Source organism: Chiloscyllium plagiosum, unplaced genomic scaffold (assembly GCF_004010195.1).
Source record: "Chiloscyllium plagiosum isolate BGI_BamShark_2017 unplaced genomic scaffold, ASM401019v2 scaf_10862, whole genome shotgun sequence".
NCBI classification, from domain to species: domain Eukaryota; kingdom Metazoa; phylum Chordata; class Chondrichthyes; order Orectolobiformes; family Hemiscylliidae; genus Chiloscyllium; species Chiloscyllium plagiosum.
Window position 1 is genome coordinate 1 of NW_025209815.1, and position 17,639 is coordinate 17,639.

At 60.3% G+C, this 17,639-nt stretch overlaps 1 protein-coding gene across 1 annotated transcript; it reads right to left on the bottom strand.

Annotated features, from left to right (window-relative positions):
* Positions 1-3: 3 nt before the first annotated feature.
* On the bottom strand, positions 4-16,374 carry leng8 (leukocyte receptor cluster (LRC) member 8; the record flags this gene model as incomplete). Its single annotated transcript, XM_043685462.1, has 7 exons — positions 16,358-16,374; positions 16,097-16,256; positions 9,814-9,930; positions 7,389-7,490; positions 6,630-6,895; positions 800-985; positions 4-499 (listed from the first exon to the last, which is right to left on the bottom strand). Coding segments are annotated over exons 1-7 (1,344 nt in total), but the record flags the coding sequence as incomplete, so codon positions are not given.
* Positions 16,375-17,639: the final 1,265 nt, after the last annotated feature.

The window sequence follows — 17,639 nt, forward strand, 5'->3', positions numbered from 1 at the left end:
GATGGGCAGGGAGGGAACGCGGATGGGCAGGGAGGGAACGCGGATGGGCAGGGAGCGTAGGCGGATGGGCAGGGAGGGAAGGCAGATGTGCAGGGAGCGTAGGCGGATGGGCACGGAGCGTGTGCGGATCTGTCGGGCTTGTTCGTGGATGTGCAGGGAGCGTCCTGCCCCACGGCCCGGGCCATACCTACGATGGTGCCGTCGGTGTGGTGAGCGAGATGATGACCTGGAACGACTTGCTGACCGGGAGTGAGAGCCCGCACTGGACGAGGAGCTGGACTGTTCCCGGGTGAAGACGTTACGATATCCGAAACGGGAAGGCTGCCCACCGCCCCGGGTTCGCTGGGACGTGGCTGCGACACTGCGGTGACTGGCCGAGGACGATAGGGATCCCCGCTGGGACGGGCTCGATGTCAGGCCTCCGCGGTGAGACTGGCTACTCGGCAAACCCCAACGGTTCTTCTTCAGGGGACTGCCCTTCGGGACCTCCTTACTGAGGCTGGGAGGGATGGGGAGAGACAGGTACAGAGTCACAATACCGACACCCAACTCAAACATCCAACACCGTCACCCAGCCAGGACACAGCAACAGGAGGCCATTCAGCCCCTCCTCCTCCCGCCGACACAGCGACAGGAGGCCATTCAGCCCCCCACTCTCCTCCAGCCCGTTACACAGGAACCAGAGGTCATTTAGCCCCTCTCCCTTAGCGTAAGGGACAGGAAGAGGAGCCGGCCCCTCCCCACCCCGTTGCAGACAGACAGACGGAGGGAGGGAGTGAGGGATACGGTGGGGACGTACTCTGGCAGGGGCTCGCTGCTCCAGTCAATGGTGTAGGCAGTCCCGTCTTGCAGACGGGCCTGCAGGACATCTTTCAGCAGTTTCTCAGTGCGGTCCTTATCCAGCTCGGTCTCACACGCGGTGAAGCACCTCTGGACGTACTCCTTCATCGCCTGGGGCCAGTCATCCGGCTTGGACGGGGAGCCACTGTAACCAAACACAATCAGGGGGTCACAGCAGCTCGGTCACCCACCCCTGTCAGGGCACCCGGTAACCCATCCCTGTCAGGGCACCCGGTAACCCATCCCTGTCAGGGCACCCGGTCACCCATCCCTGTCAGGGCACCCTGTAACCCATCCCTGTCAGGGCACCCGGTAACCCATCCCTGTCAGGGCGCCCGGTAACCCATCCCTGTCAGGGCACCCGGTAACCCATCCCTGTCAGAGCTCCCGGTAACCCATCCCTGTCAGGGCACCTGGTAACCCATCCCTGTCAGGGCACCCGGTCACCCATCCCTGTCAGGGCGGCTCGGTAACCCATCCCTGTCAGGGCGGCCCGGTAACCCATCCCTGTCAGAGCTCCCGGTCACCCATCCCTGTCAGAGCTCCCGGTCACCCACCCCTGTCAGGGCACCCGGTCACCCATCCCTGTCAGAGCTCCCGGTAACCCATCCCTGTCAGGGCGGCCCGGTCACCCACCCCTGTCAGGGCACCCGGTCACCCATCCCTGTCAGAGCTCCCGGTAACCCATCCCTGTCAGGGCACCCGGTCACCCATCCCTGTCAGGGCACCCGGTAACCCATCCCTGTCAGGGCACCCGGTAACCCATCCCTGTCAGGGCACCCGGTAACTCATCCCTGCCAGGGCACCCGGTAACCCATCCCTGTCAGGGAACTCGGTCACCCATCCCTGTCAGGGCACCCGGTCACCCATCCCTGTCAGGGCGGCCCGGTAACCCATCCCTGTCAGGGTTGCCCGGTAACCCATCCCTGTCAGGGCACCCGGTAACTCAACCCTGCCAGGGCACCTGGTAACCCATCTCTGTCAGGGCACCCGGTAACCCATCCCTGTCAGGGCACCCGGTAAACCATCCCTGTCAGGGCACCCGGTAACTCATCCCTGTCAGGGCACCCGGTAACTCATCCCTGTCAGGGCGGCCCGGTAACCCATCCCTGTCAGGGCGGCCCGGTAACCCATCCCTGTCAGGGTGGCACGGTAACCCATCCCTGTCAGGGCACCCGGTAACCCATCCCTGTCAGGGCGGCCCGGTAACCCATCCCTGTCAGGGCACGCGGTAAACCATCCCTGTCAGGGCGGCCCGGTAACCCATCCCTGTCAGGGCGGCCCAGTAACCCATCCCTTTCAGGGCACCCGGTCACCCATCCGTCAGGGCACCCGGTAACCCATCCCTGTCAGAGCACCCGGTCACCCATCCCTGTCAGGGCACCCGGTCACCCATCCCTGTCAGGGCACCCGGTCACCCATCCCTGTCAGGGCACCCGGTCACCCATCCCTGTCAGGGCACCCGGTCACCCAACCCTGTCAGGGCGGCCCGGTCACCCAACCCTGTCAGGGCAGCCCGGTAACCCATCCCTGTCAGGGCGGCCCGGTAACCCATCCCTGTCAGGGCACCCGGTAACCCATCCCTGTCAGGGCACCCGGTCATCCATCCCTGTCAGGGCACCCGGTCACCCATCCCTGTCAGGGCACCCGGTAACCCATCCGTGTCAGGGTGGTCCGGTAACCCACCCTGTCAGGGCACCCGGTAACCCATCCCTGTCAGGGCACCCGGTAACCCATCCCTGTCAGGGCACCCGGTAACCCATCCCTGTCAGGGCACCCGGTAACCCATCCCTGTCAGGGCACCCGGTAACCCATCCCTGTCAGGGCACCCGGTAACCCATCCCTGTCAGGGCACCCGGTAACCCATCCCTGTCAGGGCACCCGGTAACCCATCCCTGTCAGGGCACCCGGTAACCCATCCCTGTCAGGGCACCCGGTAACCCATCCCTGTCAGGGCACCCGGTAACCCATCCCTGTCAGGGCACCCGGTAACCCATCCCTGTCAGGGCACCCGGTAACCCATCCCTGTCAGGGCACCCGGTAACCCATCCCTGTCAGGGCACCCGGTAACCCATCCCTGTCAGGGCACCCGGTAACCCATCCCTGTCAGGGCACCCGGTAACCCATCCCTGTCAGGGCACCCGGTAACCCATCCCTGTCAGGGCACCCGGTAACCCATCCCTGTCAGGGCACCCGGTAACCCATCCCTGTCAGGGCACCCGGTAACCCATCCCTGTCAGGGCACCCGGTAACCCATCCCTGTCAGGGCACCCGGTAACCCATCCCTGTCAGGGCACCCGGTAACCCATCCCTGTCAGGGCACCCGGTAACCCATCCCTGTCAGGGCACCCGGTAACCCATCCCTGTCAGGGCACCCGGTAACCCATCCCTGTCAGGGCACCCGGTAACCCATCCCTGTCAGGGCACCCGGTAACCCATCCCTGTCAGGGCACCCGGTAACCCATCCCTGTCAGGGCACCCGGTAACCCATCCCTGTCAGGGCACCCGGTAACCCATCCCTGTCAGGGCACCCGGTAACCCATCCCTGTCAGGGCACCCGGTAACCCATCCCTGTCAGGGCACCCGGTAACCCATCCCTGTCAGGGCACCCGGTAACCCATCCCTGTCAGGGCACCCGGTAACCCATCCCTGTCAGGGCACCCGGTAACCCATCCCTGTCAGGGCACCCGGTAACCCATCCCTGTCAGGGCACCCGGTAACCCATCCCTGTCAGGGCACCCGGTAACCCATCCCTGTCAGGGCACCCGGTAACCCATCCCTGTCAGGGCACCCGGTAACCCATCCCTGTCAGGGCACCCGGTAACCCATCCCTGTCAGGGCACCCGGTAACCCATCCCTGTCAGGGCACCCGGTAACCCATCCCTGTCAGGGCACCCGGTAACCCATCCCTGTCAGGGCACCCGGTAACCCATCCCTGTCAGGGCACCCGGTAACCCATCCCTGTCAGGGCACCCGGTAACCCATCCCTGTCAGGGCACCCGGTAACCCATCCCTGTCAGGGCACCCGGTAACCCATCCCTGTCAGGGCACCCGGTAACCCATCCCTGTCAGGGCACCCGGTAACCCATCCCTGTCAGGGCACCCGGTAACCCATCCCTGTCAGGGCACCCGGTAACCCATCCCTGTCAGGGCACCCGGTAACCCATCCCTGTCAGGGCACCCGGTAACCCATCCCTGTCAGGGCACCCGGTAACCCATCCCTGTCAGGGCACCCGGTAACCCATCCCTGTCAGGGCACCCGGTAACCCATCCCTGTCAGGGCACCCGGTAACCCATCCCTGTCAGGGCACCCGGTAACCCATCCCTGTCAGGGCACCCGGTAACCCATCCCTGTCAGGGCACCCGGTAACCCATCCCTGTCAGGGCACCCGGTAACCCATCCCTGTCAGGGCACCCGGTAACCCATCCCTGTCAGGGCACCCGGTAACCCATCCCTGTCAGGGCACCCGGTAACCCATCCCTGTCAGGGCACCCGGTAACCCATCCCTGTCAGGGCACCCGGTAACCCATCCCTGTCAGGGCACCCGGTAACCCATCCCTGTCAGGGCACCCGGTAACCCATCCCTGTCAGGGCACCCGGTAACCCATCCCTGTCAGGGCACCCGGTAACCCATCCCTGTCAGGGCACCCGGTAACCCATCCCTGTCAGGGCACCCGGTAACCCATCCCTGTCAGGGCACCCGGTAACCCATCCCTGTCAGGGCACCCGGTAACCCATCCCTGTCAGGGCACCCGGTAACCCATCCCTGTCAGGGCACCCGGTAACCCATCCCTGTCAGGGCACCCGGTAACCCATCCCTGTCAGGGCACCCGGTAACCCATCCCTGTCAGGGCACCCGGTAACCCATCCCTGTCAGGGCACCCGGTAACCCATCCCTGTCAGGGCACCCGGTAACCCATCCCTGTCAGGGCACCCGGTAACCCATCCCTGTCAGGGCACCCGGTAACCCATCCCTGTCAGGGCACCCGGTAACCCATCCCTGTCAGGGCACCCGGTAACCCATCCCTGTCAGGGCACCCGGTAACCCATCCCTGTCAGGGCACCCGGTAACCCATCCCTGTCAGGGCACCCGGTAACCCATCCCTGTCAGGGCACCCGGTAACCCATCCCTGTCAGGGCACCCGGTAACCCATCCCTGTCAGGGCACCCGGTAACCCATCCCTGTCAGGGCACCCGGTAACCCATCCCTGTCAGGGCACCCGGTAACCCATCCCTGTCAGGGCACCCGGTAACCCATCCCTGTCAGGGCACCCGGTAACCCATCCCTGTCAGGGCACCCGGTAACCCATCCCTGTCAGGGCACCCGGTAACCCATCCCTGTCAGGGCACCCGGTAACCCATCCCTGTCAGGGCACCCGGTAACCCATCCCTGTCAGGGCACCCGGTAACCCATCCCTGTCAGGGCACCCGGTAACCCATCCCTGTCAGGGCACCCGGTAACCCATCCCTGTCAGGGCACCCGGTAACCCATCCCTGTCAGGGCACCCGGTAACCCATCCCTGTCAGGGCACCCGGTAACCCATCCCTGTCAGGGCACCCGGTAACCCATCCCTGTCAGGGCACCCGGTAACCCATCCCTGTCAGGGCACCCGGTAACCCATCCCTGTCAGGGCACCCGGTAACCCATCCCTGTCAGGGCACCCGGTAACCCATCCCTGTCAGGGCACCCGGTAACCCATCCCTGTCAGGGCACCCGGTAACCCATCCCTGTCAGGGCACCCGGTAACCCATCCCTGTCAGGGCACCCGGTAACCCATCCCTGTCAGGGCACCCGGTAACCCATCCCTGTCAGGGCACCCGGTAACCCATCCCTGTCAGGGCACCCGGTAACCCATCCCTGTCAGGGCACCCGGTAACCCATCCCTGTCAGGGCACCCGGTAACCCATCCCTGTCAGGGCACCCGGTAACCCATCCCTGTCAGGGCACCCGGTAACCCATCCCTGTCAGGGCACCCGGTAACCCATCCCTGTCAGGGCACCCGGTAACCCATCCCTGTCAGGGCACCCGGTAACCCATCCCTGTCAGGGCACCCGGTAACCCATCCCTGTCAGGGCACCCGGTAACCCATCCCTGTCAGGGCACCCGGTAACCCATCCCTGTCAGGGCACCCGGTAACCCATCCCTGTCAGGGCACCCGGTAACCCATCCCTGTCAGGGCACCCGGTAACCCATCCCTGTCAGGGCACCCGGTAACCCATCCCTGTCAGGGCACCCGGTAACCCATCCCTGTCAGGGCACCCGGTAACCCATCCCTGTCAGGGCACCCGGTAACCCATCCCTGTCAGGGCACCCGGTAACCCATCCCTGTCAGGGCACCCGGTAACCCATCCCTGTCAGGGCACCCGGTAACCCATCCCCGCCCCGTCACACCGAGCCCAGGATGAGCAGACTGTTAGGGCGCTGTAAACAGCAGCCCCTGTGCCTTCCCCAAACCTCACACCCACAAACCCCCGACAGGACGGACGGACGGACACACACACACAGACCGAGTGACGCCCCGTCACACCGAGCACAGAATGAGCAGACTGTTAGAGCGCTGTAAACAGCAGCCCCTGTGCCTTCCCCAAACCTCACACCCACAAACCCCCGACAGGACGGACGGACGGACACACACACACACAGACCGAGAGACGCCCCGTCACACCGAGCCCAGGATGAGCAGACTGTTAGAGCGCTGTAAACAGCAGCCCCTGTGCCTTCCCCAAACCCTCGATCAGAGACACACACACACACACACACACACACACACCCCCCACCCTGGGAGACCCCACCGTCAGTGTGTCTGTGATCTCCTTACGTTTCATACGTTGCCACAGCTGCTGCCCTTTCTTGCCTTTGCCCCCTGAGTCGGGGTATGGAGCCTGTTGTTGCTGCTGCTGTTGCTGCGAGTGGTTGCTCGCTGCACCTCCTGCTGCGTTGTGTTTCTGCTGCTGCTGCTGGCTCTGCTGTTGTTGCTGTTGCTGAGGGGATGCTCCCTGGACCTGCTGCGAGCCCGGGTAGGCCAGGCTATCCTCCAGACCGGGAACAGGAGGCTGCAGGGGGGTGGGGCACGGGCAGCACAGACAGATCCACGTCAGCATCGTCACCGTTTAGCCGCTGTGCCCCACACCCCCACCTCTCCCCAGGAACCAGCTGACGGCAGAGTCAGAGAGATCGACCCAGAACCAGCCAGCTCCGCTCTGCAGACCCATCTCTCCCCCGCCACGTCGCAAGGGGCCCCCTAAAATCCTTCGACGACGGGCTGAGGCTGTTCGTGTCTCTCCCACCCTCACACGAGGCAGAGGGTCCCACAGCCTCTGGGCGAAAACGGTTTCCCCTCACATCCCACTCTCAACCTCCTGCCCCTTCCTTTGCCCCCCCACCCTTCCCCCCACGAGACTCTCGATTATCCCAAGAGAATTGCGTGTGACAGCGGCAGCGTGTGCGAGAAAGTGAGTGAGCGAGCGTCTCAGAGTGTGACAGCAAATGCGAGCCTGAGTCTGCGCGAATTAGATACAGAAGCGGGTACGGGTGAAGGACACATACCTGTGTGCGGTTATTGCTGTGCTGTGCAGCTTGCTGGCCCTGCTGTGCTGCTGGGTAGGAGGCCCCCACGTTATACTGGCCCTGGTAACCCGAATACATGTTCTGTAACAACACAGGAGAAGGGGTGAAACATGGGCCCGCAGACCAGGCCGCGCGGCACTCAACACCGGGCAAACACGGCGAGGCTGGCCATTCCGTGCATGATACTCAGTGACACCACTACCAGTTCCACAACACTGCCTCAAACGGAGGGGGGGTTGGGGGTGAAGGGGAGACTGGGAAGAGGGAGCTGCAGGGGAGCAACACAGGGCAGCAGAGACACAAAGGAGGGACACACTCTGACATTGTGGGGAGTAGAGAGAGAGAGAGAAAAAAAGAAAGAGCGGGCGCGCGGGAGGGAGGCAGGCGACTGGGAAGAGGGAGCTGCAGGGGAGCAACACAGCGCAGCAGCGACAGAAAGGAGTGAAGGAGGGACACACTCTGACATTGTGGGGAGTAGAGAGAGAGAGAGAAAAAAAGAAAGAGCGGGCGCGCGGGAGGGAGGCAGGCCGAGAGTGCGCACGGGAGGAAGGAAGAGAGAGCGCGCACGAGACAGAAATTCTGATAGTGTGGGAAGTTGAGCGAGAGCACGCAAGAGAGAATGAGAGAGACATTCTGACAGTGTCAGAAGCTGAGAGAGAAAGGACTGAGGAGTGAGGGATGGACACTGACAAGGATGCTGCCAGTGCGCACGCGTGCACAGACACCGGCCGCTTTCCAAGGGACTGCACCGCACGGATGACAAGAGACAATAGGTGCAGGAGTCGGCCATTCTGCCCTTCGAGCCTGCACTGCCATTCATTATGATCATGGCTGATCATCCTTAATCAGTATCCTGTTCCTGCCTTATTTCCATAACCCTTGATTCCACTATCCTTGAGAGCTCTATCCAACTCTTTCTTAAATGAATCCAGAGACTGGGCCTCCACTGCCCTCTGGGGCAGAGCATTCCACACAGCCACCACTCTCTGGGTGAAGAAGTTCCTCCTGAGCTCTGTCCTAAATGGTCTACCCCATATTTTTAAGCTGTGTCCTCTGGTTCAGCACTCGCCCATCAGCGGAAACATGTTTCCTGCCTCCAGAATGTCCAATCCTTTAACAATCTTATATGTCTCCATCAGATCCCCTCTCGGTCTTCAAAACTCAAGGGTATACAAGCCCAGTCGCTTCAGTCTTTCAGTGTAAGGTAATCCCACCATTCCAGGAATTGACCTCGTAATGGCCTAGTTCTTCTTTGAGCATGATGGCTAAGGTCATGAGCCAATATTGTGCCTGAACATATTGTGTGATGGTTCCTCTGGTAACATATAGCTTGCTACATACATTCAGTACATCTATGTATCTTGCAGCCACTGTCTTTGCCGCCAGTTGCCTGAAACAACTCAGTGGAAGTATGCATTCCTGAGCTGTATCTCCAAAGGGATGGAGGAATACACTGGTTGAAGGCAGCTATAGTTCAGACGCTGATTAGATACTCTTAAAAGCAAAGACACTCTTGTTACTTTGCAGCTTGCAAATAGGAACTCAATTTCATAATTGAGGTCAACCCGCTTATTGAAGATACACATTACTTGAACATATCACCTGGAAGGATCCTTGATGTGCAAGTTCAAAAACAGAAATGATTATGTGGGTGAAAACACATCAATGTCCAACTGCCCTCCTAAGTGAACACTCAAGAACACATCAATGACCCAGTTGGTGGAATCTTACAAGGCTGTGAGTGACATGAGCTAAGGCAAGATATTCAGCAAGACTCATTTCAACATCAAAATGGCTGCTTCTTGCACATATTTTTACAAGTGGCATGGCGAGATACAGAATAGACAGCAATGAATTTCCAATTGACAATATTGTTGCTTGTTAAACATCTTGTTAATAGCTCTACTTGTCACGGGTTGCAATCTTACCAAACTTGATACATATACTAGGCATCAGGAAAGCTCAACATGGAAACCTGAGTGGTTCCATGTGGCCTCAATTTGCCACTTGCTCCAAACAACCTTCATGTTGGGCATCAGGGCACATTACCCGGGCACAGGCCACTCCCGCCAAACATCCACAGACATTGGCATCTGATATGCCTGCCTCTAACGATCCTCACGGCACATTCTTTGATCATTTATGAGATTCTCCTACACTTCAATGCTGTACTTCATGCTGCATTGGCAGCTATCATTGCAATGCTGCTGCAAGGACATTGTGCCCTCATTAACACAATCTGCCTTTCACATACCTAAAAAAAAACTTTTACTATCCTCCTTTATATTATTGGCCAGTTTACCTTCCACCTCATTTTTTCTCTCAGTGACCCAGTGTGTCGCCCCATTTCCGCTGGCCACCCCACTGCTGGAGGAACCGGTGACCCGGATAGACTGGTACTCACCATCTGGTAGGGGCTGTAGTAGGGGTAAGAGTAATTATAACTGTACTGCTGGTACCACTGCTGATAATACTGCTGCATTGCAGTCGGGTCTGTCTGCTGCGCCAGGTACTGGGCACTCTGTGGGCAAATCACAAACACAAGGGCATTAGGAGCCTGCTAGACCCTTCCACCCTTCCAGGCCGTGCTGGTCAGCAACCATCACCTGACCGTCTCTTATCCTGTCTCCCAATCACCAACGACAGGGAAACAGACCCTTCGACCTGTCTCGGCCACGCTGACCGAGTCCCATGTCGCCCCACATCCCTCAAAAGCCCTTCCTAACCCTGTCCCTCATCCAGATGCCTTTTCAATGTGCCAGCCTCTGCCAGCTCCTCTACCAGCTCACACAAGCCACCCTCTGGGGGAGAATGGTGCCCCTCAGGACCTTCTCCCCTTCGGTTTTGGGCTCCCCGACCCTCAGCTATTCACCCCACCCTGTATGATTTTATCAAACCTCTCTATAAGGTCAACCCCCTCCCCACCGATGGCTCTAGGGAAGAGAGCCCCAGCCTTTCCAGTTTCACCCGATTACTCTGACCCTCCAGACGCAGCCGCACGCGGGAGGTCTTTGCCGCGCCCCTCTCCAATTTGGTGCTAATCCTTCCTCTGGCAGGGTGACCAGAACTGAACGCAGTCCTCCAAAAGCGGCCTGACCGACAGCCAGAACAGGCCGGCCCAGCTCCTGGACTCTGCCCGACGCGGGGTGAGTGGGCCAAACGCCACCCACCGACCTGTGACGCTCGGGTCTGTCTCGGCGAAATGCAACAACGCGCCGTGATCTGAACTCAACTCCACCCGCCACTCCTCGGCTGACTGATCACCTCCGCTTTGGCAAACGGGGCCATCTCGTGTTCCCCTTTCTGCTCTCCTGATTTCCCTTTTCAGTGTATTCCCTCCACCCTTCCCCTCTCCAGGGATTTGCTTTATCCGAACCATCTATCCTGCTCGTTTGTGAGCACAGCCTCAAATCCTCTCCTCACCCAGCGTTCCCGACACCGACCAGGCGAACCCTTCACACTGACAGGAACAGACAGCCCCTGAACGCACGCCCTCTCATTTACAAAGGCCTCCCAACAGGCCAGGCCTCCGAGACGGTCAGATTTTGCTCCTCCTCTCGGTGGGGACATCCCCACACACACACATCCAATCAGAACACGTCCTCTCCCACCAAGCCCTGAATGCTGCGGCCAGCCCACGCGAAGTTGGGAATGTTGAACTCCCCCCAGCGTTCCAACCCCATTGTTCGGACAGATATCCGCCAGCTCCCAACATATCGGCTCCTCAATTTCCTGATGGACTACTGGGGGCCGACAGTGCCATCAAGGTGATCACTGGCCTTGGCATCGCAAGTGCACATCTCAATCCTCCTTCGATGTGATTAGGATTTTTGCCTCTCCCACCCTTCCAGGCAGTGAGTTCCAGATTGCCCACCACCCTCTGGGTGAAAATGTTTTCCCTCACACCCCCTCTGAACCTCCTGCCCCTTACCTTCAATCTATGCCCCTCCCCCAGGTCATTGATCCCTCCTTCAAGGGGGGGGGGAAACGTTTCTTCCTGTCTACCCCCCCCCTCATCATTGCATCCATTATGTCCCCTCACTCTCACAATCTCCTCCGCCCTCAGGGAAACAACCACAGTCTGTCCAATCTCTCTCCGGCCCCCAACACAACATCCTGGTAAATCTCCCTCTGCACCCGGCCCCAGGGCGAGCACGTCCCTCCCACAACGCGGATCCCAGAACTGCACCCACTCTCACCGTATGGCCGAACCGACGATGCACAAGAGTCAGACACCGCAGAAACAGAACCCCTCGGCCCAACTAGCCCGTGCCGAACATAGTTCCCCGAACTAAACTCGTCCCACCTGCCGGCTCCTGGTCCCTCACCCTCCAACACCTGCCTATTCAGGGACCGATCTGAATGTCTTTTAAATGTTGTAACTGTATTCACATCGATCACCTCCTCAGGAAGTTCATTCCACACCCAAACCACACTCTGCGGACAACAATTCACCCCCACGTCCTTCCGCCTATTCCTCTCCTCCCACCTTATAAACATGCCTCCTGGCCTGGAGATATCCCATCCTCAGGAAAACACACTTGTTACCGTCTCTGTCTATACACACCCCCCACCCCCCCGTTATATTATCAACGTCTCCTCTCAACCTCCTACGACGCTCTAAGGAAAGAAGTCCCAGACTTTCTCAATAAATCAAACCGTCCAGTCCCAGCAACATCCTGCAAAATCTCTTCTGAACCCTGTCCAGCTTTAATACTATCCTTCCTGTTAATGGTTGGCCAAAACAGGACGCAGTACTCTAGAAGAGGCCTCACCAATGGTCTGTACAACCTCAACAGGACTTCCCAACTCCTGTAATCAAAGGACTGAGCAATGAAGACAAGCTCACTCAACACCTTCCCTACCTGCGACGCAAACTTCCAAGAAATTCCCAACTTCCCTTCAGCCCAAAAGGCCCACACCCATCCTCCAAAGGGTAACTCACTGAGACCCAGTCCCCCTCCCCTATTACTCTGCATTTAATCCTGACTAATGCACCCAAACGGCACACCCCTGGGCACTATGGGTAATTCAACACGACCAATCCAACCCTAACCTGCACACCCCTGGGCACTATGGGTAATTTAACATGGCCAATCCCCACCCTAACCTGCACATCCCTGGGCACTATCGGTAATTTAACATGGCCAATCCCCCACCCTAACCTGCACATCCCTGGACACTGTGGGTAATTCAACACGACCAATCCCACCCTAACCTGTACATCCCTGGGCACTATGGGGTGAGTGAGACCCTGGAGCTGACAGGGACAGGGGGAGAGCTGAGCTGATTACCTGTGTACCCCCATGTCCGGGGCCCGGTGAGTGTGAGTGAGACCCTGGAGCTGACAGGGACAGGGGGAGAGCTGAGCTGATTACCTGTGTACCCCCATGTCCGGGGCCCGGTGAGTGTGAGTGAGACCCTGGAGCTGACAGGGACAGGGGGAGAGCTGAGCTGATTACCTGTGTACCCCCATGTCCGGGGCCCGGTGAGTGTGAGTGAGACCCTGGAGCTGACAGGGACAGGGGGAGAGCTGAGCTGATTACCTGTGTACCCCCATGTCCGGGGCCCGGTGAGTGTGAGTGAGACCCTGGAGCTGACAGGGACAGGGGGAGAGCTGAGCTGATTACCTGTGTACCCCCATGTCCGGGGCCCGGTGAGTGTGAGTGAGACCCTGGAGCTGACAGGGACAGGGGGAGAGCTGAGCTGATTACCTGTGTACCCCCATGTCCGGGGCCCGGTGAGTGTGAGTGAGACCCTGGAGCTGACAGGGACAGGGGGAGAGCTGAGCTGATTACCTGTGTACCCCCATGTCCGGGGCCCGGTGAGTGTGAGTGAGACCCTGGAGCTGACAGGGACAGGGGGAGAGCTGAGCTGATTACCTGTGTACCCCCATGTCCGGGGCCCGGTGAGTGTGAGTGAGACCCTGGAGCTGACAGGGACAGGGGGAGAGCTGAGCTGATTACCTGTGTACCCCCATGTCCGGGGCCCGGTGAGTGTGAGTGAGACCCTGGAGCTGACAGGGACAGGGGGAGAGCTGAGCTGATTACCTGTGTACCCCCATGTCCGGGGCCCGGTGAGTGTGAGTGAGACCCTGGAGCTGACAGGGACAGGGGGAGAGCTGAGCTGATTACCTGTGTACCCCCATGTCCGGGGCCCGGTGAGTGTGAGTGAGACCCTGGAGCTGACAGGGACAGGGGGAGAGCTGAGCTGATTACCTGTGTACCCCCATGTCCGGGGCCCGGTGAGTGTGAGTGAGACCCTGGAGCTGACAGGGACAGGGGGAGAGCTGAGCTGATTACCTGTGTACCCCCATGTCCGGGGCCCGGTGAGTGTGAGTGAGACCCTGGAGCTGACAGGGACAGGGGGAGAGCTGAGCTGATTACCTGTGTACCCCCATGTCCGGGGCCCGGTGAGTGTGAGTGAGACCCTGGAGCTGACAGGGACAGGGGGAGAGCTGAGCTGATTACCTGTGTACCCCCATGTCCGGGGCCCGGTGAGTGTGAGTGAGACCCTGGAGCTGACAGGGACAGGGGGAGAGCTGAGCTGATTACCTGTGTACCCCCATGTCCGGGGCCCGGTGAGTGTGAGTGAGACCCTGGAGCTGACAGGGACAGGGGGAGAGCTGAGCTGATTACCTGTGTACCCCCATGTCCGGGGCCCGGTGAGTGTGAGTGAGACCCTGGAGCTGACAGGGACAGGGGGAGAGCTGAGCTGATTACCTGTGTACCCCCATGTCCGGGGCCCGGTGAGTGTGAGTGAGACCCTGGAGCTGACAGGGACAGGGGGAGAGCTGAGCTGATTACCTGTGTACCCCCATGTCCGGGGCCCGGTGAGTGTGAGTGAGACCCTGGAGCTGACAGGGACAGGGGGAGAGCTGAGCTGATTACCTGTGTACCCCCATGTCCGGGGCCCGGTGAGTGTGAGTGAGACCCTGGAGCTGACAGGGACAGGGGGAGAGCTGAGCTGATTACCTGTGTACCCCCATGTCCGGGGCCCGGTGAGTGTGAGTGAGACCCTGGAGCTGACAGGGACAGGGGGAGAGCTGAGCTGATTACCTGTGTACCCCCATGTCCGGGGCCCGGTGAGTGTGAGTGAGACCCTGGAGCTGACAGGGACAGGGGGAGAGCTGAGCTGATTACCTGTGTACCCCCATGTCCGGGGCCCGGTGAGTGTGAGTGAGACCCTGGAGCTGACAGGGACAGGGGGAGAGCTGAGCTGATTACCTGTGTACCCCCATGTCCGGGGCCCGGTGAGTGTGAGTGAGACCCTGGAGCTGACAGGGACAGGGGGAGAGCTGAGCTGATTACCTGTGTACCCCCATGTCCGGGGCCCGGTGAGTGTGAGTGAGACCCTGGAGCTGACAGGGACAGGGGGAGAGCTGAGCTGATTACCTGTGTACCCCCATGTCCGGGGCCCGGTGAGTGTGAGTGAGACCCTGGAGCTGACAGGGACAGGGGGAGAGCTGAGCTGATTACCTGTGTACCCCCATGTCCGGGGCCCGGTGAGTGTGAGTGAGACCCTGGAGCTGACAGGGACAGGGGGAGAGCTGAGCTGATTACCTGTGTACCCCCATGTCCGGGGCCCGGTGAGTGTGAGTGAGACCCTGGAGCTGACAGGGACAGGGGGAGAGCTGAGCTGATTACCTGTGTACCCCCATGTCCGGGGCCCGGTGAGTGTGAGTGAGACCCTGGAGCTGACAGGGACAGGGGGAGAGCTGAGCTGATTACCTGTGTACCCCCATGTCCGGGGCCCGGTGAGTGTGAGTGAGACCCTGGAGCTGACAGGGACAGGGGGAGAGCTGAGCTGATTACCTGTGTACCCCCATGTCCGGGGCCCGGTGAGTGTGAGTGAGACCCTGGAGCTGACAGGGACAGGGGGAGAGCTGAGCTGATTACCTGTGTACCCCCATGTCCGGGGCCCGGTGAGTGTGAGTGAGACCCTGGAGCTGACAGGGACAGGGGGAGAGCTGAGCTGATTACCTGTGTACCCCCATGTCCGGGGCCCGGTGAGTGTGAGTGAGACCCTGGAGCTGACAGGGACAGGGGGAGAGCTGAGCTGATTACCTGTGTACCCCCATGTCCGGGGCCCGGTGAGTGTGAGTGAGTGAGTGTGACCCTGGAGCTGACAGGGACAGGGGGAGAGCTGAGCTGATTACCTGTGTACCCCCATGTCCGGGGCCCGGTGAGTGTGAGTGAGTGAGTGTGACCCTGGAGCTGGCAGGGACAGGGGGAGAGCTGAGCTGATTACCTGTGTACCCCCATGTCCGGGGCCCGGTGAGTGTGAGTGAGACCCTGGAGCTGACAGGGACAGGGGAGAGAGCTGAGCTGATTACCTGTGTACCCCCATGTCCGGGTCCGGTGAGTGTGAGTGAGACCCTGGAGCTGACAGGGACAGGGCGAGAGCTGAGCTGATTACCTGTGTACCCCCATGTCCGGGGCCCGGTGAGTGTGAGTGAGTGAGTGAGACCCTGGAGCTGGCAGGGACAGGGGGGAGAGCTGAGCTGATTACCTGTGTACCCCCATGTCCGGGGCCCGGTGAGTGTGAGTGAGACCCTGGAGCTGGCAGGGACAGGGGGAGAGCTGAGCTGATTACCTGTGTACCGCCATGTCCGGGGCCCGGTGTGTGTGAGTGAGTGAGTGTGACCCTGGAGCTGACAGGGACAGGGGGAGAGCTGAGCTGATTACCTGCGTGCCCCCTTGTCCGGAGTTGTTGCCTGTCCCGGACTGCGAACTGGCCTTGTGGATACTGGCCAGCGCCTGCCGGGCTTTCTCCCATTCTGGGTTCTCCGGCTTCCCGGAATTCTCCGCTCCCGACGCACTGCCGCTGCAGCTGTACTGCTGGGCCCTGGGGAGAGGAAGGCAACAGCAGGAGGGTCAGTCTGCACCAGGTGAAGCGACGGGAGAACCATCCCCCTCAAGTGCGACTCTTCAGTGTTGCTGAGCAACCGCCCCGCACCAAACATTTCACCAGCATTTACCACTCCCCCACAGGGACAGTCGGTGCTGACACCGACAGCTCCCTCAGGGACAGTCGGCGCTAATACAGGCAGCTCCCTCAGGGAGGGATACAGGGAACGACGCTGTTAATACAGGCAGCTCCCTCGGGGAGGGATACAGGGACAGTCAGTGCTGGCACAGGCAGCTCCCTCGGGGAGGGATACAGGGGCCGACGCTGTTAATACAGGCAGCTCCCTCAGGGAGGGATACAGGGACAGTCAGTGCTGATACAGGTAACTCCCTCAGGGGGGATACAGGGACAGTCAGTGCTGATACAGGTAACTCCCTCAGGGAGGGATACAGGGACCGACGGTGCTGACACAGGCAGCTCCCTCAGGGAGGGATACAGGGACAGTCAGTGCTGATACAGGCAGCTCCCTCAGGGAGGGATACAGGGACAGTCGGTGCAGACACAGGCAGCTTCCTCAGGGAGGGATACAGGGACAGTCGCTGCTGACACGGGCAGTTCCCTCAGGGAGGGATACAGGGACAGTCGGTGCTGACACAGGCAGCTCCCTCAGGGAGGGATACGGGGACAGTCGGTGCTGATACAGGCAGCTCCCTCAGGGAGGGATACAGGGACAGTCGTGCTGACACGGGCAGTTCCCTCAGGGAGGGATACAGGGACAGTCGGTGCTGACACAGGCAGCTCCCTCAGGGAGGGATACAGGGACAGTCGGTGCTGACACAGACAGCTTCCTCAGGGAGGGATACAGTGACAGGTGGTACTGACACAGGCAGCTCCCTCAGGGAGGGATACAGGGACAGTCGGTGCTGACACAGGCAGCTCCCTCAGGGAGGGATACAGTGACAGGTGGTACTGACACAGGCAGCTCCCTCAGGGAGGGATACAGGGACAGTCGGTGCTGACACGGGCAGTTCCCTCAGGGAGGGATACAGGGACAGTTGGTCCTGACACAGACAGCTTCCTCAGGGAGGGATACAGGGACAGTCGGTGCTGACACAGGCAGCTTCCTCAGGGAGGGATACAGGGACAGTCGGTGCTGATACGGGCAGTTACCTCAGGGAGGGATACAGGGACAGTCGGTGCTGACACAGGCAGCTTCCTCAGGGAGGGATACAGGGACAGTCGGTGCTGATACGGGCAGTTCAATCAGGGAGGGATACAGGGACAGTCGGTGCTGACACAGGCAGCTCCCTCGGGGAGGGATACAGGGACAGTCGGTATAGACACATGCAGCTCCCTCAGGGAGGGATACAGGGACAGTCG